Source organism: Cervus canadensis, chromosome 6, assembly GCF_019320065.1.
Source record: "Cervus canadensis isolate Bull #8, Minnesota chromosome 6, ASM1932006v1, whole genome shotgun sequence".
NCBI lineage: Eukaryota > Metazoa > Chordata > Mammalia > Artiodactyla > Cervidae > Cervus > Cervus canadensis.
In genome coordinates this window covers 83,513,727-83,538,285 of record NC_057391.1, presented here as the reverse complement: position 1 = coordinate 83,538,285, position 24,559 = coordinate 83,513,727, and the positions used below count along the sequence as shown (strand labels likewise).

Here is a 24,559-nt window from a genome sequence, read left to right as displayed (position 1 = left end):
TAGGCAGAGCACCAAAATCAACTACCATCTTCCAAATGAGAACAGAGTGTGTGGTCAACAGCACCACTCAGAGGCCTAGAGCAGGGGCAGTCTTCAGAGGACGGGAAAGCAATTAACCTCTTCCCATTGGGTTTTGCCTGACGAGGCAGTTTGGAAGCCAGCTGAGTTATCAGGGACAGCTTGCCTTCTGCCTTCCTGAGTCATCTCGGACACTTGCATTCCCTGGGAACACACACCAGCCTCCCCAACAGCACCTTTTAGATTTAGAACCTTAGAACCAGGGGGTCCAGCCTCACGGCAGCCTGGCAGCCCAGCCCCTGGGCGTTAATACAGCTCCCCTTCTTCCTCCCAAGCCACCTGCCTCAATCCCCACCCCGTCCCCTGCCCACCTCCAGCTGCACACCAGAAGCTTGCTGGCTTTGCAGTGGCCTGGCTCAGATGGGTCCCACGGGTCCTTACCTTGGATCGAAGCTGCAAGTATTCCTCTGAGCCATAGGGGACACTCCTCAGGGATGTAAGATAGTCGTAACTGATCACAGCTGTCTGTGAACCAAGAAAGAGGAAGTCTTAGCACCAGACATCAAATATTACTCTGCTATCCAAGGCCCGCATCTACAGGCCCCTGACACAGGTGGCATGTCCAGAGAAGCAATCCCATCTCTTAGAGGCCCTGCCGCCAGATTCTGGTCTGGCTGGTTTCTGTCAGTCAAGGCTCTGCACAAATACCACCCCTGCAGAGACCCTCAATCTAAAGAGACCCCACCCACTGGGAACTCCCAATTATTTACCATGACAAACCACCATCCAAAGTTACCTTGCTCATTTGTTTCCTTGTATATGGACAGTCTCCACTTCGCTAGAAATTAAGCTCTGTAAGCACAAGGGCACGTCCTTCCTATTTATCTTCACATCCCTTGCATCTTTCACAGTGCCAAGCGCACAGGTGAATGCTCAACAAATACTAGTTAAATGAATGCTGTTGGATAAACATCCCATCTCTCTGTATCACTAATAAACACCATTTCATATTTATGTTTGCTCTAACAGCATAAATTTTAAATCTAGGTCCCTTGGTCAAAACTCCAGAAGAGGTTCCCTTATGTTTGATGAATCAGAAAGTCACAGGCTCCCAGGGATCTCAGGCACAGAGGAGCCTTGAGGGTTGCTGAGACCAAACCTTCCCTTTCAGAATTCAGCAACTGCGGCCCTTAGAAATTAAGGGCCTTAACAAGGCTGGTATTGAGAAGAGTCCATTCCTTTGTCTATGCTCCCAATGTTTCATTCCATTCCATATATACTTACTGAATACCAACCACTAGCAAGACCTGGCCTGAGCGGTCCACAAGGATAATTAAGACCAGAGCCCTGCATTATGCTCAGTGAAATAAGTCAGACAGAGAAAGACAAATACTGAATGATATCACTTAAAGTGGAATCTAAAAAATACAACAAGCTAGAGAATATAAAAAAAGAGGTAGACTCACAGATATAGAGAACAAACTTGATGGTGTGGTCACTCACCCAGAGCCAGACATCCTGGAGTGTGAAATCAAGTGGGCCTTAGGAAGTATTAGATGAACAAAGCTAGTGGAGGTGACAGAATTCCAACTGAGCTATTTCAAATACTAAAAGATGAAGCTGTCAAAGTGCTGCACTCACTATGCCAGAAAATTTGGAAAACTCAGCAGTGGCCACAGGGCTGGAAAAGCTGTTTTTATTTCAATCCCAAAGAACAGCAATTGTTCAAACTACTGTACAATTGCTCTCATTTCACACACTCAAGACAGTAATGCAAAATCCTTCAAGCTAGACTTCAGCAGTACACGAACGGAGAACTTCCAGATATACAAGCTAGATTTAGAAAAGGTAGAAGAACCAGAGGTCAAATTGCCAACATCCATTGGATCATAGAGAAAGCAAGGTAATTTCAGAAGAACATCTATTTCTGTTTCACTGACTATGCTAAAGCCTTTGACTGTGTGGGTCACAACAAACTGTGGAAAACTCTTAAAGAGATGGAATACCAGACCACCTTACTGTCTTCTGAGAACCCTGTATGCAGGTAAAGAAGCAACAGTTAGAACCAGACATGGAACAATGGATCGGTTCAAAATTGGGAAAGGAGTATGTCAAGTCTGTATATTGTCACCCTATTTATTTTAACTTCTACGCAGAGCACATCATGCGAAATGCTGGGCTGGATGAATCCCAAACTGAATCAAGATTGAAAGGAGAAATATAAACAACCTCAGATATGCAGATGATACCACACTAATGGCAAAAAGTGAAGAGGAACTAAAGAGCCTCTTGATGAGGGTCAAAGAGGAGAGTGAAAAAGTTGGCTTAAAACTCAACATTCAAAAATTGAAGATCATGATAACTGATGCCATCACTCCATGGCAAATAGAAGGGGAAAAAATGGAAGCAATTTTTTTGGATCCCAGGATTTTATTTTCTTGGGCTCCAAAATCACTGCAGACGGTGACTGGAGCCATGAAATTAATAGACGCTTCCTCCTTGGAAGAAAAGCTATGACCAACCTAGACAGCATATTAAAAAGCAGAGACACATTACTTTGCCGACAAAGGTCCATCTAGTCAAAGCTATGGTTTTTCCAGTAGATGTGAGAATAGAGAAAAGAAGGCTGAGCGCCAAAGAATTGATGCTTTTGAACTGTAAAGTTGGGAAAGACTCTTGAGAGTCTTCTGGATAGCAAGGAAATCAAACCAGCCAATCCTAAAGGAAATCAGCCCTGAATATTCATTGGAAGGACTGATGCTGAAGCTCCAATACTTTGGCCACCTGATGCAAACAGCCAACTCATTGGAAAAGTTGATTTCCTGATGCGGGAAAGATTAAGGGCAGGAGGAGAAAGGGGCAACAGAGGATGAGATGGTTGGATGGCATCCCCAATTCAACAGACATGAGGTTGAGCAAATTCCAGGAGATAGTGAAGGACAGGGAAGCCTGGTGTGCTGCAGTCCACGGGATTGCAAAGAGTCGGACACAACTTGGTGACTAACAATAGCAGTGGGGAGAGGGAAATAGGGAAGGGCAGAATTGGGGAAGGGGATTAACAGGTACAAACTATTAGGTATAAAATAAGCTACAAAGATATATTGTACAACATGAGGAATATAGCCAGTATTTTTAAATAACTATAGATGAAGCATAGCCTTTAAAACCTGTGAATCACGATATTGTGCACCTGTAACATATAATATCATACAGCAATCATATTTCAATAAGAGAATTTTTTAAATATCACTTCCCTTCAAAAAAAAAAAAAAGCCAGAGCCCGGATCTTTAAAGAATATACAGCCCAGTGAATCTACAATAACCTCAATAAAAATTTCAAAAGAAAAAAAAAAGAAACTAAGCCAAATAAAAAGAAAAATCCAGTGCCCTAAATGCAATGTGATATCCTGGAGTAGATCCAGAAACGGAAACAGAATAAAACTGACCAAATCTGAATAGAACCTGGAGTTCAGCAAATAGCAATGTACCAATGTTACTTTCTTAGTTTTCATAAATGTATCATGGTCACGTAAGATTTTAATATTAGGGGAAACTGGATGAAGGCCTTATGGGCACTCTGTACTATCTTTCCAACTTTTCTATAAACCTAGAATGATCCCCAAATAAAGCACTTATTTAAAGAAGAAAGGAATGCACAACCCAGTGGCTGGTTTATATAGCACTGACTTATACCTTCGTCCCTCCTCTCAGACTGTGCAAATCCCTAAGGTTCCATCCAACCCCGCTCCCCCTAAGACACGCATCCTGACTCCCAGCCCACAGGACTCACTCCTGTGCCTGAGGTCCCACAGCAGCCGTCACCCAAGTCACACAGCTTGACACAATCCCGGGCTTTAGGCTGTTTTTCTGACCCATCCGCGTGGACACTCCTCAATCAGAAGCTCTTTCAAAGCTGCACCTGGGCGGGACAGTTTGTTTCTACCCCTGAAGCCTATATAACAATGTTGGGCTCAGAAAGGCCCCTAGCAAGCACGTGGGAATCATTACATATTCCATGGCCTGTGTATCTATTCCCTCATCGTGAGCTATGAAGAGTTCCAGTTTACCTTGAGGCGCAGGCCCCATGTCTGAGCCAGGCTGGGGAGAGGACGGGACAACGCTGAGTATTAAAAGAAACGATTAGACAAGAGCCCAGACAGACTGTGCTTCGGAGTATATATCTACACCACGGGGAGGAATGCATGAGCTCATTCTGCAGCAGACCGAGGAGGAGAGAAGGCGTGAAGCATGTGGCAATTACACAGTGCTGTCTGGAGGAGCCGCCTTCTGCAGAGGTACAGAGGGCGCCGTCACACCAGAACGATGTCGCTGAGACATCCAACAGTCAAATATTCAGCTCAGCTTCTCTGAGTCTGGGGCTTGGGGCACATCCCCAAAGTTCTTCCAGGCCCTGACACTCTGAGTGTGAGCCCTGCATCCATCATGAACCCTTCCCAGGAGCTCACTGGAGGCAGACCAAGTTTTCAGCTAGGATCTAATCAAAGCTGCAAACTCCTCTTTCCCTGTGAGTTTGCTGAGGAGACCGCCGGATGAGTCGGTCCCTAAAATAAGATACGGAAGCTTCTGTAAAGGTAACGTGTTCAGAACAGAGACCCCAGGCAATCCCACTCTATGGTTAACTTCAGGATGGCAGAGGTTGTGCGAACAGGGATGTGGGGGGACACCTCCACGACAGTGCAACTGTGTAGTGGGAGCTTCTTCACACAGGTCACGGCACACGTGTATCGCCGCATGTGTGTGACTGGCGAGTCCATCGGCCGTATGCACGAGCAGCTGCGAGCAGCGCTGCGGTTCCTCTGCCCCTCCCGAAAGGAGAAGAACCTACCGTGGCCACTGCTCGGCCCACCCTGACGGCACCAAAGTCGTTGGGGTCCAAGTACTTGTTGCTATAGAGGCAGACGCCAGAGGCAGCAAGAGCCATGCTGGTCCACGAAGCAAGCTTGAGAACCCTTCTGGCCATGTCCCCAGACCCTGCAGCGGGACAGCAGAGAGAAGGGAGCAGTTAAAGAGTTTCCTATGGAGCCGAATTCAAATCCGGGCTCTGCCACTTAATAGACTGTACGATTCTGGGGTCATTTTCTCAACCTCACTGCACTCACATTGCCTCATTTGTGAAACATGATGATACGTACCTCAAAAGTTGCTGGGGAAGCACTTCCCTGGTCATCCAGTGGTTAAGAATCTGCCTGCCAATGCAGCGAACAAGGGTTCGATCCCCGGTCCCGGAAGATGCCGCATTCCAAGGGGCAGCTAAAGCCTGTGGGCCACAACCACCAAGCCTGAGATCTAGAGCCCTAACTACTGAGCCCACACGCTGCAACGAGAGAAAGCTCATGCACAGCAAAGAAGACCTAGTGCAGCCAGAAAAATACAAACTAAAAAATAAATTTCAAAAAAAAAAATAGTTGTTGGGATAAAATGAGATCACGTGGATGAAATGCTGGGCACAGTATCCAGCACAATTCAATGCTCAAAGCCGTTCTTCCTTTCACAGAACCAGGCACTGTGCTAGGCACTAGGGAGAGAGCCAAGAAAACAAAGTTCTTACACTCTGGAGGAGATGACCGATCCTAAGGTATGTATGAGAACAGCAGCAGGTAACCAGTGCTGAAAAGAAAATCAAAGCGGGTAAGAGAAAGGATGACGAATATGTAGTCAAGGATGCTGCTTTAGATAAGAGAAGCGAGAGCATGGTAACTGAAAACTATTATCATACCACTAATCTCGCATAGGCATCATCAGCCCTCTCGCCCAGGTTGGAAGGGGCCACAGCCAAAACGGCAGTTGCTCAGAAGCTGCCAGGTAAGCCCTCCACATCTGATCGAGTTTCAAACTATTTCTTTTGGATAGAACATAGACAGCCCCTTTTCTAGACTGTAAGTGCCTTGAAAGCCAACACCACGGCTGTTGCTACTTTGTCCACTCCCAGTCCCGTAGGCTGTGTCACGATTGGGGGCTCAAGGTCCCTCTGCAGATAAGCTCTGTTTAACCAAACTCACCATTCCGCTCAGCTGAACCAAGCGGGCTCCCAGCTCTGATACCTTTCCCCACCCTACTTCTACCGCCCAGTCCACCAGGCAACACACAGTCTTTGAGGCCACTGTACCCAACGCACGGCTTCCCCTTCAATTCCGAGGAATACTACATCTAACATCCTTGACCACAGCTGCGGCTGCCGGTGCAGAAGACCCACCCAGGAGAAGCGCCACCCACCAAGCCACCTGCAGGTACAAGCCCTGAACAGACGTGTAGGGGGAAATTTCCTTGCAGCAGGAAAATTTAGGTCATCACCCTGCTTGTTTCTGCTCTGGACTCAGTCTGTGACCATCCCCTCCCTGATCTGTGCCTCTGACTCCCCTCCATAAAGTCAGCTTTGACTCATGCCTCATAATACAGTCACAGATTTTTTTTTAAAGTATCCACAGGGACATCTTTTTCCATTCTTTTACTTTCAACTTACACTTTATACTGTCTCTCTAAATAGTATATAGTGCATTTTGTCTGTTTGCATTTAATATAGTCATTTATGTATTCTGATTTAATTTTACCATCTTCTGTGCTTTCTATTTTCCTACCTGTTCTGTGTCTTTTTCTCTCCTTTCTTGACTTTTTGGGACCCAGTTCTTTTTATAATCCCATTGTTTTTCCCTCTGCAGTCTTCTTTTCCTAGCCAACATTTCTAAAGTGTGGTTAGAAGAACACTTGCAAAAAATATCAATCTGGGTGCCATTTCAAAAATGCAGATTTCTGCTAGACTCGCAGACCCAGAAAACAAACTTATGATTACCAAAAGGGGAATGGGTTGGGAAGGGCTAAATCGGGAATTTGAGATTAACAGAGACACACTACTATGTATGAAATAAACAACACAACCTACTGCATAGCACGGGGACTATATTCTATATCTTATAACAACATAAAATGGAAAAAGAATTTGAAAACAAAAATATGCTTAAATAAATGACTTTGCTATACACCTGAAACATTGTAAATCAAGCATATTTCAATAAAAATTAATAATGATAATGATGTAACAGTAAAAAAAAAAAAATGAAGATTTCTGAACCCAACCTTTGGCCCGCTGAATCAACACTGGGGATAGGACTTGGGAATTTGCATTTTAATAGGAAACATAATGGGTTATTTTTAGGCAAAGTTTGAGAACCATTCTTGTTAATATTTCAATTTTAATAAAGGCTTCATGTGTTCAAATTCATCAGTGAAACCATGCCCCCACAACAAACTTTCCAAGTTTATCCTACCCATTCACACCCCAGATGACTGCATTCACTCCAGGAGGATGACTGCAAGCAATTATTTTTAAAAGGATAATTTAAGAAACTCATTTCTTTCACTAAACACAAATGTTCTGGCCCAACTCCTAGGATCAGTTCCTAACTCTGCAAGTAAGGGGTTTGTAGATAAAAAGAATAAATTAAACCATGCTTGCAGTGTCCCCTTTACCCCATCCCTTGTTGTCATTGTTCAGTCCTGTCTGACTCTTTGTGACCCCATGGACTGCAGCAACCCAGAATTCCCTGTCCATCACCATCTCCTAGAGCTTGCTCAAACTCATGTCCATTGAGTCAGTGATGCCACCCAACCATCTCATTCTCTATCATCCCCTTCAATCTTTCCCAGCATTAGGGTCTTTTCTAATAAGTTAGCTCTTCAAATCAGGTGGCCAAAGTATTGGAGCTTCAGCTTCAGCATCAGTCGTTCTAATAAATATTCAGGGTTGATTTCCTTTAGGATTCACTGGTTTGATCTCCTTGCAGTTGAAGGGACTCCCAAGAGTCTTCTCCAACACCACAGTTCAAAAGTATCAGCTCTTCTTTATCCAACTATCACATCTATACATGACTACAAAGCTAGTGGAGGTGATAGAATTCCAGCTGAGCTACTTCAGCTGAAAATAGCTTTGACTACACAGACCTTTGTGGGCAAAGTAATATCTCTGCTTTTTAATATGCTCTCTAGGTTTATGATACCTTTTCTTCCAAGGAGCAAGCATCTTTTAATTTCATGGCTGCAGTCACCATCTGCAGTGATTTTGGAGCCCAAGAAAATGGTCTCTCACTGTTTCCATTGTTTTCCCATCTATATGTCATGAAGTGATGGGACCAGATGCCATGATTTCATTTTTTGAATGTTGAGTTTTAAGTCAGCTTTTTCACTCTCCTCTTTCACTTTCATCAAGAGGCTCTTTAGTTCTTCACTTTCTGCTGAAACAGTGGTGTCATCTGCATACGAGGTTATTGATATTTCTCCCGGCAATCTTGATTCCAGCTTGTACTTCATCTAGCCCAGCATTTCACATGATGTATTCTGCATATAAGTTAAATAAGCAGGGTGACGATATACAGCCTTGACGTACTCCTTTCCCAGTTTGGAACCAGTCTGCTGTTCCAAGTTTGGTTCTAACTTTTGCTTCTTGACCTGTATACATATTTCTCAAGAGGCAGGTAAGGTGGTTTGGTATTCCCATTTCTTTCAGAATTTTCCACAGTTTATTGTGATCCACATAGTTAAAGGCTTTGACATAGTCAATGCAACAGAAGTAGATATTTTTCTTGAATTCTCTTGCTTTTTCTATGATCCAACAGATGTTGGCAACTTGATCTCTGGTTCCTCTGCCTTTTCTAAATCCAGCGTGACCATCTGGAAGCTCTTGGTTCACATACTGTTAAAGACTGGCTTGGAGAATTTTGAGCATTACTTTGCTAGCATGTGAAATGAGTGCAGCAGCTTGAACATCCTTTGGCATTGCCTTTCTTTGGGATTAGAATGAAAACTGACCTTTTCCAGTCTTGTGGCCATTGCTGAGCTTTCCAAATTTGCTGGCATATTGAGTGCAGCACTTTCACAGCATCATCTTTTAGGATTTGAGATAGCTCAACTGGAATTCCATCACATCCACTAGCTTTGCTCGTAGTGATGCTTCCATGTGACTTCACACTCCAGGATGGCTGGCTCTAGGTGAGTGATCACTCCATTGTGGTTATCTGGATCATTAAGATCTTTTTTGTATAGTTCTTCTATGTATTCTTGCCACCTCTTCTTAATATCTTCTGCTTCTGTTAGGTCCATACCACTTTTGTCCTTTATTGTGCCCATCTTTGCATGAAACGTTCCCTTGGTATCTCTAGTTTTCTTGATGAGATCGTCAGTCTTTCCCATTCTATTGTTTTTCTCTATTTCTATGCATTGTTCACTTAGGAAAGCTTTCTTATCTCCCCTTGCTGTTCTTTGGAACTCTGCATTCAGATGGGTATACCTTTCCTTTTCTTCTTTGCCTTTTACTTCTCTTGTTTTCTCGGCTATTTGTAAGGCCTCCTCAGACAGCCATTTTGCCTTTTTGCATTTCTTTTTCTTGGGGATGGTTTTGATCACCACCTCATGTACAATGTCACTAACCTCTGTCCATAGTTTTTCAGGCACTCAGTCTATCAGATCTAATCCCTTGAATCTATTTGTCACTTCTACTGTATAATTGTAAGGGATTTTATTTAGGTCATACCTAAATGGCCTAGTGGCTTTCCCTACTTTCCTCAATTTAAGTCTCAATTTGAAAACAAGGAATTCATGATCTGAGCCACAGTCAGCTCCTGGTCTTGTTTTTCCTGACTATATAGAGCTTCTCCATCTTCAGCTGCAAAGAATATATTCAATCTGATTTCGGTGTTAATCATCTGGTGATGTCCATGTGTAGGGTAGTCTCATGTTGCTGGAAGTGGTGTTTGCTATGACCAGTGCATTCTCTTAGCAAAACTCTGTTAGCTTTTGCCCTGCTACATTTTGTACTACAAGGCCAAACTTGCCTGTTACTCCAGGTACCTTCCTACGTTTGCATTCTAGGCCCCTATGATGAAAAGGACATCTTTTGGGGGATGTTAGTTCTAGAAGGTCTTGTAGGTCTTCATAGAACTGTTCAACTTCAGCTTCTTTGGCATTAGTGGTTGGCTATCCTTGGTTCCTTTCAGATGAGAGACAGCACTGTGGTTGAGAATACACATCCTAGAATCCAGTGGCCTGAGTCTGAGTCCCAACATGGTCTCTTACCCTGAGTCCTGTGACCCTGTCTATACCATGGGGGTGATCAAAGCCATGCCTACTTGATGAGGTGGTGAGGAATGAGGAAATCATGCAAATATTTATCAAGGTGCCACCTACACAGCAAGAACACAGTAGAAACCACTATTGTCAGGGAACCTTGGACCAAGAAGAATTTGGGAGGGTTCAAGAGGAGAGAGGAGAGCCCAGACCATAATATGTCCTGCCAACCTCCCAGAAATCCTCACACTGGAATCCATCTTGGCTGAGAGATGCACACCCAACTAGGAAGGACCCTGAGTCAGACCAGATACAGACAAACAAGATGATTGGCCGGAGACAACCCAGAAAGGTACCCCACCTCCATAAAGCCTGAGCCTGCGAGCCACCGGGCAGAGCAGTGCTCCTGGGGTCCCTCGCCTTCCTGTCCTTTGCTCAGACACCACTCTTCAATACAGCCCTTTGGTTTGTCAGCACGTGTGTCTCTTCAGACACTGCACTTCCAAGTTAGACAAGAGCCTGGTCCCAGGCCCTGGAAGGGTCCCCTCCAGTAACGCTACGCCCACCACTACCACCACTGTTCTCGCTATTTCCCTGCCCAATGGCAGGCTCGGTAAAGCATCCTTTACTCCCCAGTCTATCAGCTTCTGCATGCCCGACTGCTAACATTTTGGCGGTCCCCCACCAAACCCCACCTTTTCACCTTGCTCACTACAACCTCAGTCTGTAGTATCTTCTATCAAAAGCGGCAGTGCACTCGATTTCCCTCCACCTTCTTTCTGCCAAGACACAGGTTCCCAGCTGAACCCAGGAGCAGGCCTTAAATTAGGCTGAGTGCCCTCAGGTCCTCACACACCTTTCTCCTTTGAGATCAAGGAGGCCCATGAGGACCGTCCTTCTGGGGCCTGAAGAAAAGCTGGCAACGAGAAGGTGGTATAGGGCAACCAGGGGTCAGGAACTCAGCCTCGGGAGCCGGGAAGAACCCCGGCTCCGCTGCTCACCAGTTCTGCGACCTTCAGAAAGCCACAGCCTCTTAGAGTCTGATCGACAAAAAATGCTCTTGGAACTCCTCTGAAGTCCTGAGGGCCACTCAACTTCCCTGGCGGGTTTTCGGCCTGCTTCACTCACACGTCTTCCTATCATGACCTCTCATTTCTGAAGGTGGGAAAAATTAAGAATTTTTGAAAACAGATTTTAAAAGACCCCATAATGGAGGTTTTCTGAGGACACAATTTCTCCAGAATGGAAGAAGCAGATGGAGATCAATTATGTATTCAGTGCAGGACTCAGGGTGCCTTCATCAACCTTACTAACTACAGGGACAGACAGACTTGGTACCTGTATATTAAGGATCTTAAAGCAACTGAATCCTGGCAAAAAGACCCAGAGATCAAGCCCTGAGCCTTTGGAGAGGGAGCACTGACTCCAAGACCCTAGACTACCAGAGAACTAACCCTAGGGAGTATCAAATAGTGAGAACTCACACAAAGGAAACCACTTGAAGACAAGACCCGGCAGCAGCCAACCACCAGTAGCACCCTCTGCAGGATGCCTCATCTAAACAACAAACAAAACAAAAATACAGACCCAGTCATCAGCAGACAGGATTACCACCTCACTCTCCTTGCCCATCAGAGGAAAAACAAAGAAAAACTCAGCACAAATCTCAGCCTATATGAAGCTACATAAACCACTGGACCAACGTTAGGAGGGCAGAAACCCAAAGGAAGAAAGAATTCAACCTTGAAGCCTGGGAAAAGGAGACCTCAAACACAGTAAGTTAAAAAATAATAATAATAATGAAAAGGCAAAGAAATACTACACAAATGAAGGAACAAACCAGAAACACGGAAGTCCAAATAAATGAAGAGGAAATGGGCAAACTGTCTGAAAAAGAATTCAGAATAATGATAGTAAAGATGATCAAAAACCTTGAAAACAAAGTGGAAAACATGCAAGAATCAATTAACAAAGACCTAGAAGAATTAAAGAATAAACATACAGAGACAACACAATTACTAAAATTAAAAATACTCTAGAAGGAATCAATAGCAGAATATCTGAAGCAGAAGAACAAATCAGTGAGCTTGAAGATAAAATGGTAGAAATAACTTCTGAAGAGCAGAATAGAGTAAAAATGAAAAAGACAGAGGATAGTTTCAGAGACCTCTAGGACAATATCAAACGCACCAACATTTGAACTATAGGGGTCACAGAAGAAGAAGAGAAAAAGAAAGGGTATGAGAAAATTTTTGAAGAGATTATAGTTGAAAATTTCCCCAACATGGAAAAGGAAATAGTCAACCAAGTCCCAGAGATGCAAAGAGTCCCATACAGGATAAACCCAAGGAGAAATAGGCCAAGACACAAACTAATTAAACTAACAAAGACTAAACACAAAGAAAGAATATTAAAAGCAGCAAGGGAGAAGCAACAAGTAACATACAAGGGAAACCCTATACGCTTAACAGCTGATCTTTCACCAGAAAACTCTGCAGGCCAGAAGGGAATGGCAGGATATATTTAAAGTACTGAAATGGAAAAATCTACAACCAAGATTACTGTACCCAGCAAGGATCTCATTCAAAACTGATGGAGAAATAAAAAGCTTTTCAGACAAGCAAAAGTTAAGAGAATTCAGTACCACCAAACCAGCTCTACAACAAATGTTAAATGGACTTATAGAGTCAAGAAATCCAACAGAAAAAAAAAGATCTACAAAATCAACCCCAAACAATTAAGAAAATGGCAATAGGAACATATATCTCAATAATCACTTTTAATGTAAGCAGATTAAATGCTCCAAACAAAAGACACAGACTGTCTGAATGGATACAAAAATAAGACCCATATATATGCTGTCTACAAGAAACCCACTTCAAACCTAAAGACACATAGACTGAAAGTGAAAGGAGCAAAAAATATATTCCATGCAAATGGGGAACAAAAGAAAGCTGGAGTAGCAATCCTCATATCAGACAAAATAGACCTTAAAATAAAAAAGATTACTAGAGATAAGGAAGGACACTACATAATGATCAAGGGATCAATCCAAGAGGAACACATAACAATTGTAAATATCTATGCACCCAACAAAGGAGCACCCCAATACATAAGGCAAACACTAGCAGACATAAAAGGAGAAGTTGACAGTAGCAGATGGTGATTGCAGCCATGAAATTAAAAGACGCTTACTTTTAATAACTTACTCTAAGTTATGACCAACCTAGACAGCATAATTAAAAAGCAGAGACATTACTTTGTCAACAAAGGTCCGTCTAGTCAAGGCTATGGTTTTTCCAGTGGTCATGTATGGATGTGAGAGTTGTACTACAAGGAAAGCTGAGCACCAGAGAATTGATGCTTTTGAACTGTGGTGTTGGAGAAGACTCTTGAGAGTCCCTTGGACTGCAAGGACATTCAACCAGTCCACCCTAGCGGAGATCAGTCCTGGGTGTTCATTGGAGGGACTGATATTGAAGCTGAAACTCCAGTACTTTGGCCACCTGATACGAAAAGCTGACTCATTTGAAAAGACCCTGATGCTGGGAAAGATTGAGGGCAGGAGGAGAAGGGGACAACAGAGGATGAGATGGTTGGATGGCATCACCAACTCAATGGACATGAGTTTGGGTAAACTCCAGGAGTTGGTGATGGACAGGGAGGCCTGGCGTGCTATGGCAAGGGGTCACAAACAGTCAGACATGACTGAGCGACTGAACTGAACTGAACTGAACCAAACTGAACCAAACGCAATCTACAGATTCAATGAGATCCCTATCAAATTACCAATGACATTTTTCACAGAACTAGAACAAAAAATTTCACAATTCATATGGAAACACAAAAGACCCCAAACAGCCAAAGTAGTCTTGAGAAAGAAGAATGGAGCTGGAGGAATCAATCTTCCTGACTTCAGATTATACTACAAAGCTACAGTCATCAAGACAGTATGGTATTGGCACAAAAAGAAATATAGACCAGTGGAACAAGACACAAAGTCTAGGAATAAACCCATGCACCTACGGGTACATTATTTTTTACAAAGGAGGCAAGATAATATAAAGGGGCAAAGACAGCCTCTTCAATAAATGGTGTTGGGAAAACTGGACGGCTACATGTAAAAGAATGAAATTAGAACACTTCCTAACACCATACACACAGAGAAACTCAAAACGTATTAAAGACGTAAATGTAAGACCAGAAACTATAAAACTCTCTGAGGAAAACACAGGTAGAACACTCAATGACATAAATCAAAGCAAGATCCTCTATGACCCACCGCCTAGAGTAATGGAAATAAAAACAAAAGTAAACAAGTGGCACCTGGTTAAACTTAAAATCTTTTGCGCAGCAAAGGAAAATATAAGCAAGGTGAAAAGACAACCCTCAGAATGGGAGAAAATAATAGCAAATGAAACAACTGATGAAGGATTAATTTCCAAAATATGCAAGCAGTTCATACAACTCAGTACCAGAAAAACAAACAACCCAATCAAAAAGTGGGAAAAACACCTAAACAGACATTTCTCCAAATAAGACATACAGATGGCTAAAAAACACATGAAAAGATGCTCAACATCACTCATTATTAGAGAAATGCAAATCAAAACTACAATGAGATATCTCCTCACACTGGTCAGCGTAGCCATCATCAAAAAGTCTACAAACAATAAATACTGGAGAGGGTGTGGAGAAAAGGGAATGCTCTTGCACTGTTGGTGGGAATGCAAATTGATACAGCCACTATGGAAGATGGTAAGGAGAGTCCTTTAAAAACTAAGAATAAAATCACCGTATGAAATCCACTCCTAGGCATATACCCTGAGGAAAGCAAAACTGAAAAAGACACATGTACCCCACTGTACACTGCAGCACTATTTACAATAACTAGAACATGGAAGCATCCTAGATATCCATCGACAGATGAATGGATAAAGAAGTGGTACATATGCACAATGGAATATTACTCAGCCATAAAAAGGAACACATTTGAACCAGTTCTAATGAGGTGGATGAACCCAGAACCTATTATACAGAGTGAAGTAAGTCAGAAAGAGAAAGATAAATATCATATTCTAAAGCATAAATGTGGAATCAAGAAAAATGGTACTGAAGAATTTATTTACAGGGCAGCAATGGAGAAACAGACATAGGCAATAGACTTATGGACATGGAGAGAGGGGAGGAGAGGGTGAGATGTATGGAAAGAATAACATGGACACTTACATTACCATATGTAAAATAGATAGCCAAGGGGAATTTGCTGTATGTCTCAGGGAACTCAAACAGAGTCTCTGTATCAACCTAGAGGGGGATGGGGAGGGAGACGGAAGGGAGATTCAAAAAGGAGGGGATATATGTATATCTATGGCTGATTCATGTTGAGGTTTGACAGAAAACAACAAAATTCTGTAAAGCAATTATCCTTCAATAAAAAAAAATTTTTTTTAATGCTCTTGATAGTACCTACCTCATAGGGCCACTGCAAGAATGAAATGAGATGCTGCTTTAACAAAGGCTCAGTAAATGAGACTTCTCCTTATTGTTACTTTAAGTTTCATTTCTCCTGTTCTGCAAAGCTGAAGAGCTTATGCAGAAGAACTCCTAAATCTCAGGGGCAAGAATTAGCATGACCTTGTACAATTAATAGAGGCGGGTGGAGGGAAGCCCATCACATCTTGCCTGAGCCATTCGACCACTCCAATTCCAAACACTTTCCCACGTCCCAGCCAACCTTCATTCACTCTGCCACGCAAGCACCATCATCCTAACGCACAAGTACATTTTTATCACTCTTGCGTGTGTGTCGGTCCCTTCAGTCATGTCCGACTCTTTGCAGCCCTTGGGCTGTAGCCCGCCAGGCTCCTCTGTCCATGGGATTCTCCAGGCAGGAATACTGGAGTGCGTTGCCAGGCCCTCCTCCAGGGGATCTTCCCCACCCAGGGTTCTAACCCACATCTCCTACAGCTCCTACACTGCAGGCAGATTCTTTACTACTGAGCCACCAGGAAAGCCCTCTTATCACTCTTACCTCCCTCAGTTCACTTCAGTTCTGTTCAGTCGCTCAGTCATGTCTGATTCTTTGCGACCCCATGAACCGCAGCATGCCAGGCCTCCCTGTCCATCACAAATTCCCGGAGTTTACTCAAACTCATGTCCATCGAGTCAGTGATGCCATCCAGCCATCTCATCCTCTGTCGTCCCCTTCTCCTCCTGTCCCCATTCCCTCCCAGCATCAGGGTCTTTTCCAATAAGTCAGCTCTTCCCATGAGGTGGCCAAAGTATTGGAGTTTCAGCTTCAGCATCAGTCCTTCCAATGAACACCCAGGACGGATCTCCTTTAGGATGGACTGGTTGGATCTCCTTGCAGTCCAAGGGACTCTCGAGAGTCTTCTCCAACACCACAGTTCAAAAGCATCAATTTTTCGGCCCTCAGCTTTCTTCACAGTCCAACTCTCACATCCATACGTGACCACTGGAAAAACCATAGCCTTGACTAGACAGACTTTTGTTGGCAAAGTAACGTCTCTGCTCTTTAATATGCTATCTAGGTTGGTCATAACTTTCCTTCCAAGGAGTAAGCGTTTTTTAATTTCATGGCTGCAGTCACCATCTGCAGTGATTTTGAAGCCCCCCAAAATAAAGTCTGACACTGTTTCCCCTGTTTCTCCATCTATTTCCCATGAAGGGATGGGACCAGATGCCATGATCTTAGTTTTCTGAATGTTGAGCTTTAAGCCAACTTTTTCATTCTCCTCTTTCACCTTCATCAAGAGGCTCTTTAGTTCCTCTTCACTTTCTGCCATAAGGGTGGTGTCATCTGCATATCTGAGGTTATTGATATTTCTTCCAGCAATCTTGATTCCAGCTTGTGCTTCTTCCAGCCCAGCATTTCTCATGATGTACTCTGCATATAAGTTAAATAAGCAGGGTGACGATATACAGCCTTGATGTACTCCTTTTCCTATTTGGAACCAGTTTGTCGTTCCCTCTCTAGTTCTAACTGTTGCTTGCTGACCTGCACATAGGTTTCTCAAGAGGCAGGTCAGGTGGTCTGGTATTCCCATCTCTTTCAGAATTTTCCACAGTTCATTGTGATCCACACAGTCAAAGGCTTTGGCATAGTCAATAAAGCAGAAATAGATGTTTTCTGGAACTCTCTTGCTTTTTCGATGATCCAGCGGATGTTGGCAATTTGATCTCTGGTTCCTCTGCCTTTTCTAAAACCAGCTCGAACATCTGGAAGTTCACGGTTCACGTATTGCTAAAGCCTGGCTTGGAGAATTTTGAGCATTACTTTACTAGTGTGTGAGACGAGTGCAATTGTGCAGTAGTTTGGGCATTCTTTGGCATTGCCTTTCTTTGGGACTGGAATGAAAACTGACCTTTTCCAGTGTTGTGGCCACTGCTGAGTTTTCCAAATTTGCTGGCATACTGAGTGCAGCACTTTCATAGCATCATCTTCCAGGATTTGAAATAGCTCAACTGGAGTTCCATCACTTCCACTAGATTTGTTCGTAGTGATGCTTTCTAAGGCCCACTTGACTTCACACTCCAGGATGTCTGGCTCCAGGTGAGTGATCACACCATCGTGATTATCTGGGTCATGAAGATCTTTTTTGTACAGTTCTTCTGTGTATTCTTGCCACCTCTTCTTAATATCTTCTGCTTCTATTAGGTCCATACTATTTCTGTCCTTTATCGAACCCATCTCTGCATGAAATGTTCCCTTGGTATCTCTGATTTTCTTACCTCCCTACTATCTACCAAAAAGTCCAAATTCTCTAGCAAGGCATTCAAGACCCACCCCTATTCTCATCCCTATCCACCTTTCCAGCTTCACCTCCCACAGTCAATCCCCTACTAACCTTCTACGAAGCCTTCTGTCAGTCAACCTCCCAGCCTTCCTTGCTCCTTCCTCTCTGGTTTTATTGTGCACTGTTTTTACCTCTAATAATCTGGTCCAATGTCTGCCTTTTCCACTAGATGCAAAGGGCAGAATTCACTAACAAATAAATAAATGAATAAGTAACCCTGCTTAAAAAAAAAAAAAAAAAACACTGAATGAATGAGTGAAAATATTCCAGTCTATCTTCAACATGGAAACTTAAGTCCAACTATACATTCCTCTTCTCTAAACTCTCCAATGGTGCCCACCTCACTCAAAATGAATCAGTAGGGAAGGGGGCAGAGCACAGCCTTTAAAAGAATGGCATAGCTGTTAAAGATATGACTTAAACTAGTTAGAACCAATTAGACCCAAGATGGCAGAAGATTTGACTTCCAGTAGACCTTGAGCCTCATTATTCGCTCATTGTGATACATTAGCACATGCTAAACGACACACCCACAGGTGCCATTGGCAGTTCTGAGGCTGACAGTAAAAGGTCAAAAGTGGGAATTTCCAATTTCTGGAGGTCCCCACCCCTTCCCCAAAACAGTCAGAATAAACCCTCCCACTTATTAGTCTATGAAATTACCTAGCCCATAAAAACTAACCACCCCATATTTGGGGGCCTTCTGAGATGGATAAACTACACCTGTGAGACCTGTACTGAGTCAGTAGCAACACAGGTCCCCAGGTAAGAATCGCAAACCCAGGGCTGCCATCCTCCCCCAGTTATCCTCAGCCCCACCTCCCAGCCACCCTCCCCAACCCCATCCTCCTGAGTTTGCACCAACCTCCAGGCCTGTCCCTCTAGGCAACAGCTTCCCCCAGCCTCCAGACCACCTCTGAGTGGGGAAGCACCATTGAAGCAGACACAACTCCCAAATTCCAGTTTTCATGCAAATGCCCTCAGTAATAAAAGAGGTGGAAATTGAAAAACATAAAATAGATGATATAGGAGCCCAACTGTGTCTAAATAGACTGGAGCTGGAGTTTTCCAAAAGGTGTCAGTGAGTCTTTAACATGTAAATGAGTTGCTTCCCTCGGGGTCTTTTAAAAGACTCTGTCAGCCGTGAAATATGTCTGTCGATGAGAAATACCTTTCATTATTAAACCTTTTGCTAATGAATCACCTGCCCTGTTCTATTTACTTGCCTTCTTGACTTTCAGCTGAGTTGTCTCTCATACCATCACATCCTTCTTTTTTTTCAGTTGAGGGTGAGAGGGGGAGTGCCTGAGGACCCTGGACCCCAAAACCTAACCATCAGATAATAATATTGGCAATAACTGCCCACACAGCCCTTTGCACTCATCATCTCATTAGTTATTCCACACCAGCGATCCCCAACCTTTTTGGGGCCAGGGATCAGTTTCAGGGAAGACAATTTTTCCATGGACTAGGATGAGTGGTGGGGATGGTTTGGGGATGATTCTAATGCATTGCATTTATTGCACACTCTACTTCTATTATTGTTACAGCAGCTCCACCTCAGATCACCAGGCATTAGATCTCAGAGGCTAAGGACAGCTGTACCACACATCCCCCTCACCAGTGAGGTGAGACAAATATCACTGCCATCCCCAGGTATAAATGAGGACACCAAGGAGCAGAAAGGGTGAGGGATTTACCCCCAGGTGGCTCAGCTAGTAAACGGCAGAGTAGACAGAGGAGCCTGGCAGGCTACAGTCCATGGAATCGCAGAGTCCAACGCCACTGAGCAACTAACACACATAGACACACAAGGGAAATCCCTTTAGCCCTTTCTCTTTATGGCACGTGACCTCCCTGATGGGGACTCACAGACCTCCAATCACCATCGATCTCACCTCCATTCTCAAGTAACTGCATCAGTCACTATGACTTCTGACCCTCTACCAACCCCAAACAGAGCCAGGCACAGGGAAGCCGCCACTTGGCACCCCAGACATGAACAGCATGTCACAAGATCGATCAAAGCACCTCACTAGAAGCCACCAACTCCAGGCTATGAAACGTTTAGGACAGCTACGTTATTGTCAAGTCAAGGATGAGAAAGGGATCCATCTTGCTGGACCACAGGAAACATACCAGCAAGTCATGAGACAAGGCAAGAGCAGAGTCTGATAAGTTGACGGTCAAATGCAATTCCATCCCCTGTATCGAACTAGTAGGGAACTAAGCACTTCCTGTTCACTGGGCTGGGTCTTTTCAACTACCATCCACCTGCTGCTTCTTTCCCAAGCCGTATTCCAGGACAATAAGCCTAGAATCACTGCATCCTATTTGGTTACACAAGTGAGAATGACCACAGAGGAAAGAATTTAAGGCTCTAATCCCATTAATCCCATAAAGTGACCACAGCACCCCTCCCATTTCCTAGAGAGACTGTTAGACAGACGAGCAGTATATCTTTTGGTCTGCTCCCAAGACTGGAAAAGACCCAATAATACCTTTGGAGAGAGTGATCAGGTTTTCAGGGAAGTCTCGTTATTGATATAGGCAAAAAGCGACCAAGGGGACGATACCATCCATTGACTCAATGTCGCAAATCAATGCTGAGGAATCCCCAACTGATGCCGAAGTCCTGGAGTAGAGAGGAAAAATAAATCTCACCCAGGCAAGGAGTAGAATTTACCACTCATTTCATCCAGAGAGAGGGGGACTCAGGAAGAACAGTGTGCTTAAACATTTCATGTAACTCACACAACTGCATTCTGGGGTGCATCCTAATTAGATCCTCATTCTACAGAGGAAGATGAGTTTTAGAAAAGTAAGAAAGCTGGCTGGAAAGTTACTAAGTGATGCAGTCAGAACTTGAATACAAGTGTGTCTGATCCAAACAAGAGCGCACAAAGTAGATGAGAACAGGGCTTGCTGGGCGCCTCTGATGCATATAGCTGAACCGAAATAGTTTATTCAGTGAGTCGTGGCGGGGAGGGGTGGATGCCTGAACCAAGCACTCTTCTTATCTTACAGGTCCCTTGTGTGAGAAGAAAATGTGTATATCAGAAAGGAAAAAAAATGTAAACTTTACCAGCAGAGGTCAAACTTTACATCCTGAGGGCTGCTGAGAAATGGCCAAGCAAAGACACAGTAAGATAAAATAGGATGTAACTCAGGGAAACTGACACATGTAGACCTATACACGAAAATCTGTATAAAATGTGGGGGAAGTTACAGTGAACAAAGTAATACGTACATGCTCACTATCACTACCCAAGTTCAATGGGCACCAGTATAGAAAGACCCAGGTCCAGGAGTGAAGAGCTGGTGCTGTAAGTTCACAGGATTTCTTGCCTACAAAACAGGGATACTCAAAAGTGTATCCCCAGACCAGCAAGTTAGAAATGCAAATACTTGCTCCCCACCCTAGAACTGTGCATGTGTGGCTGCTTGTCATGTCAGACTCTTTGTGACCCCATGGCCTGTAGCCCTCCAGGCTCCTCTGTCCATGGGATTCTCCAGGCAAGAATACTGGAATGGGTTGCCATTTCCTACTCCAGGGAATCTTCCCGTCTCAGGGATTGAACCTGAGTCTCCGGCATTGGCAGGGGGATTTTTTTTTTTTTTACCACTGAGCCATCTGGAAACCTCAGACCTACTGAATCAAAAACTTTGGGGATGTGGTCCAGGTTTCTGTGTTGAACCAAGCCCTTCAGGTGATTCTGATACACGCTGAAGCTTGAGAACTACTGCTTAAAGAAAACGTGTGAAGGCACAGATAAAGTCTAACTCACTCTCAACTCCGCAAATATTTCCTGAGCACCAGATGCCAAGAATCACGGAGGTGATCAATAAGTATTTGTTGAATCGAATGACTTCCTAGTCAGTACAAAGTAAATGTCACTTAACCCGAGGAGAGAGCTGTTCTCGGTAGGTGTCTTCTAGAGGCAGCTCTCCACACACTGGCTGTCATCAGCACAAGTTTACCTTGCAATCCGGAAGCTCAGAGCCCAGCAAAGTGAAAAAGTCGCTCAGTCGCGAGCGACTCTTTGTGACCCCATGGACCGTAGCCCACCAGGCTCCTCTGTCCATGGGGACTCTCCAGGCAAGAATACTGGAGTGAGTTGCCATTCCCCCTTCTCCAGGGGATCTTCCCCACCCAGGGATAGAACCTGGACTCCTGCACTTCAAACATTTAAGATTCTTAAGGGGACGACCGAGAACGAGATGGTTGGATGGCATCACCGACTCAGGGAACATGAGTTTGAGTAAGCTCCGGGAGTTGGCGGTGCACAGGGAGCCTGGCAGTGCTGCAGTCCATGGGGTCGCAAGGAGTCGGACACAACTAACTGAGCGACTGAACTGGACAAGATTCTTTACCATCTGAGCCACCAGGGAAGCCTCAGCCAGTGCTACAGATAAGGCGAGCTGCTGGGCGCCGCGGGCCCAGGCGGAGGGCAGAGATAACCGCGCGCCCTTGCTTCTGATCCAGACAGCGCTCGGGCCCCGGGACGCTGGCGCCTCGGAGGCCACAGACAGCAGGGCCTGAGAAGATCTGGGTGAGCCACTGCTGCCTTCCTCCAGCCGGCTCCACCGGACACGCGGGAGCGCGCCCCGCTTCCGCCCACCGGAGAGCCGGCGGGAGCGGCCGCGGAGGAGGCGGGGCCCCAGCCCGTCGCCGGAGTCACGTGGCCGCGCGCCGGGCCCGCGGGTGCCAAGGGCACTAGCGCAGGGTCCCCTCCCGACCGGCGGCCCCAGCGGAGGCGCGTCCACTGCGGCTTCCCCTTGCTCCCGCGGCCCCTGGCGGCCCGGGCTCGGCTTCGGCCTCCGAGGCGGGCTGCCCCTACTCACCCGGGTGGGGAAGCAGAAAGACGCGGCGCTCGGCTTCCAGCCGCAGCCTGGGCGGCGGGGATTCGAGGGCAACTTTGCCGCCACCCCCGAGATTGCGCTTGGTTAAGCCGGGGCGCTGCGCAGCCTGCCGGGAGTTGTAGTTCTTTGGTGCCTTCAGCCGCGGGGACGAGGGCGGGAGAAACACCGCGCTCCCTCTGGACCCACACACTTCGGGAGGCCAAGGCGTCGCAGACACTTGACCTGCGGGTAGCAGGTAGCCTGTTTCTTTGCCTGCGCTGCGGACACGAGCCTGCCTGAAAAATTATCTGCAGGAGGCTTTCCAAACTGGTCATAGATTTATGTTCAGTAAGAGGATGGAGTTGTGGGTTTGTGTATTTAAAATAAGGTATTAGGACAGGCAAGGAAAAATTTTACACAGTTGCTGCTCTATCTTAGTCATCTTTGTCCCTCATCCATTCATTCACTGACCTCTTTTTATGGAATGTGTGTTTATAAGGTGTACTTTGGAAATGATCATTAGACCTTCATTCATTCTACAAACATCTCTTGAGCTATTATTAATACTTCATGGCGGGTAGAGATGCGGTGGAAGATTCATCTGTCAATTCAATGCAATTCTAATAAATTTTCCAACAAGATTTTCCGTGGACATTTACAAGCTAAGCTAAAATTTATATGGAAAAACAGAGGACAAAGCATCGCATAAACACTCTTGAAGAAGAGTAACATGTTTCAAGGACTTATCCTTCTATATATCAACATTTATTATGAAACTATAAAAATTAAGACCATGGGATATTAGTATGGGGATAGGCAGAGGGGGGAAATGAAACAGCCTAGAGAGCTCAGAAGCAATCCAGGCATATGTGGAATCTTGATATATGACAGAGCTGGCATTATATTAATAGATCAATAGGGAAAGATAGATTATTCAGTACCTGAGCTGAACCAACTGCTTATCTGTTGGACCCCTAACACACCCCCCCAAGACAAAATCTAACTCTTAAATAGATTGAAGAATTTAAAAGGAAAAAGTAAAATCAGAACTTCTGAAGGAAAATAAAGGAAAATTTCCTACTTACTATCTCAGGGAAGGGTTTATTAAATAACATCGGCACAAATGGTATAGAAAACTTTGGTAAATGTGGATGACATGAAAGTTGAGAACTCCCTCATCAAAAGGCATGAAGAAAAAGACAAGACCACTTGGGAGAAGACACTTGCAGTACAAAGCCACAGTACAGAACTAGCAGTACAGAGGTGCATGATACAGCCACCGCCCCCCCACCTCAAGTTTGCAATGTGTAGGTGTTTTTTGTTTGTTTTTTAAATATTTTGGCCACACTGTTCAGCATATGGAAATCTAGTTCCCTGACCAGGGATTAAACCTGTGTCCCTTGCATTGGGAGTGCAGAATCTTAACCACTGGACTGCCAGGGAAGTACCAATATATAGGTGCTAACACAAGAAAATGAATAATTTCCAAATGGTATCAGAAGCCTTAAGATAGAGTCATGAACAAAGTAGTATAGGAACACAAAGAAGGAAACATTAATTTTGCCCAAGCGATTTTGAAATGTTTTACAAACTAAGAGCTGATAGGCTGAGAATCAAAGGCTGAACAGGCGTCCCCCAGGAGATGGATGTTAGGGAGCAGCCGAGGCACAGGAAAAGTCATATAAAAAAGCATGGGGACTTCCCTGGTGGGCCAGTGGTTAAGACCACGCTTCCAGTGCAGAAGGCGCAGGTTTGATCTCTGGGGTCTAAGGGAACTAAGATCCTATATGCTGAGCAGCATGGTC

The 24,559-nt window shown here is 44.6% G+C and overlaps 1 protein-coding gene across 1 annotated transcript; it reads right to left on the bottom strand.

Moving 5' to 3' along the window:
* Positions 1 to 456: 456 nt before the first annotated feature.
* Positions 457 to 23,089, bottom strand: LOC122444326. Its single transcript, XM_043473034.1, has 4 exons — positions 22,909 to 23,089; positions 22,287 to 22,804; positions 4,865 to 5,010; positions 457 to 543 (listed from the first exon to the last, which is right to left on the bottom strand). Exons 1-4 carry the CDS (start codon positions 23,087 to 23,089, stop codon positions 534 to 536), a joined length of 855 nt encoding a protein of 284 aa, XP_043328969.1. The 3' UTR covers positions 457 to 533.
* Between the last annotated feature and the right edge of the window lie 1,470 nt (positions 23,090 to 24,559).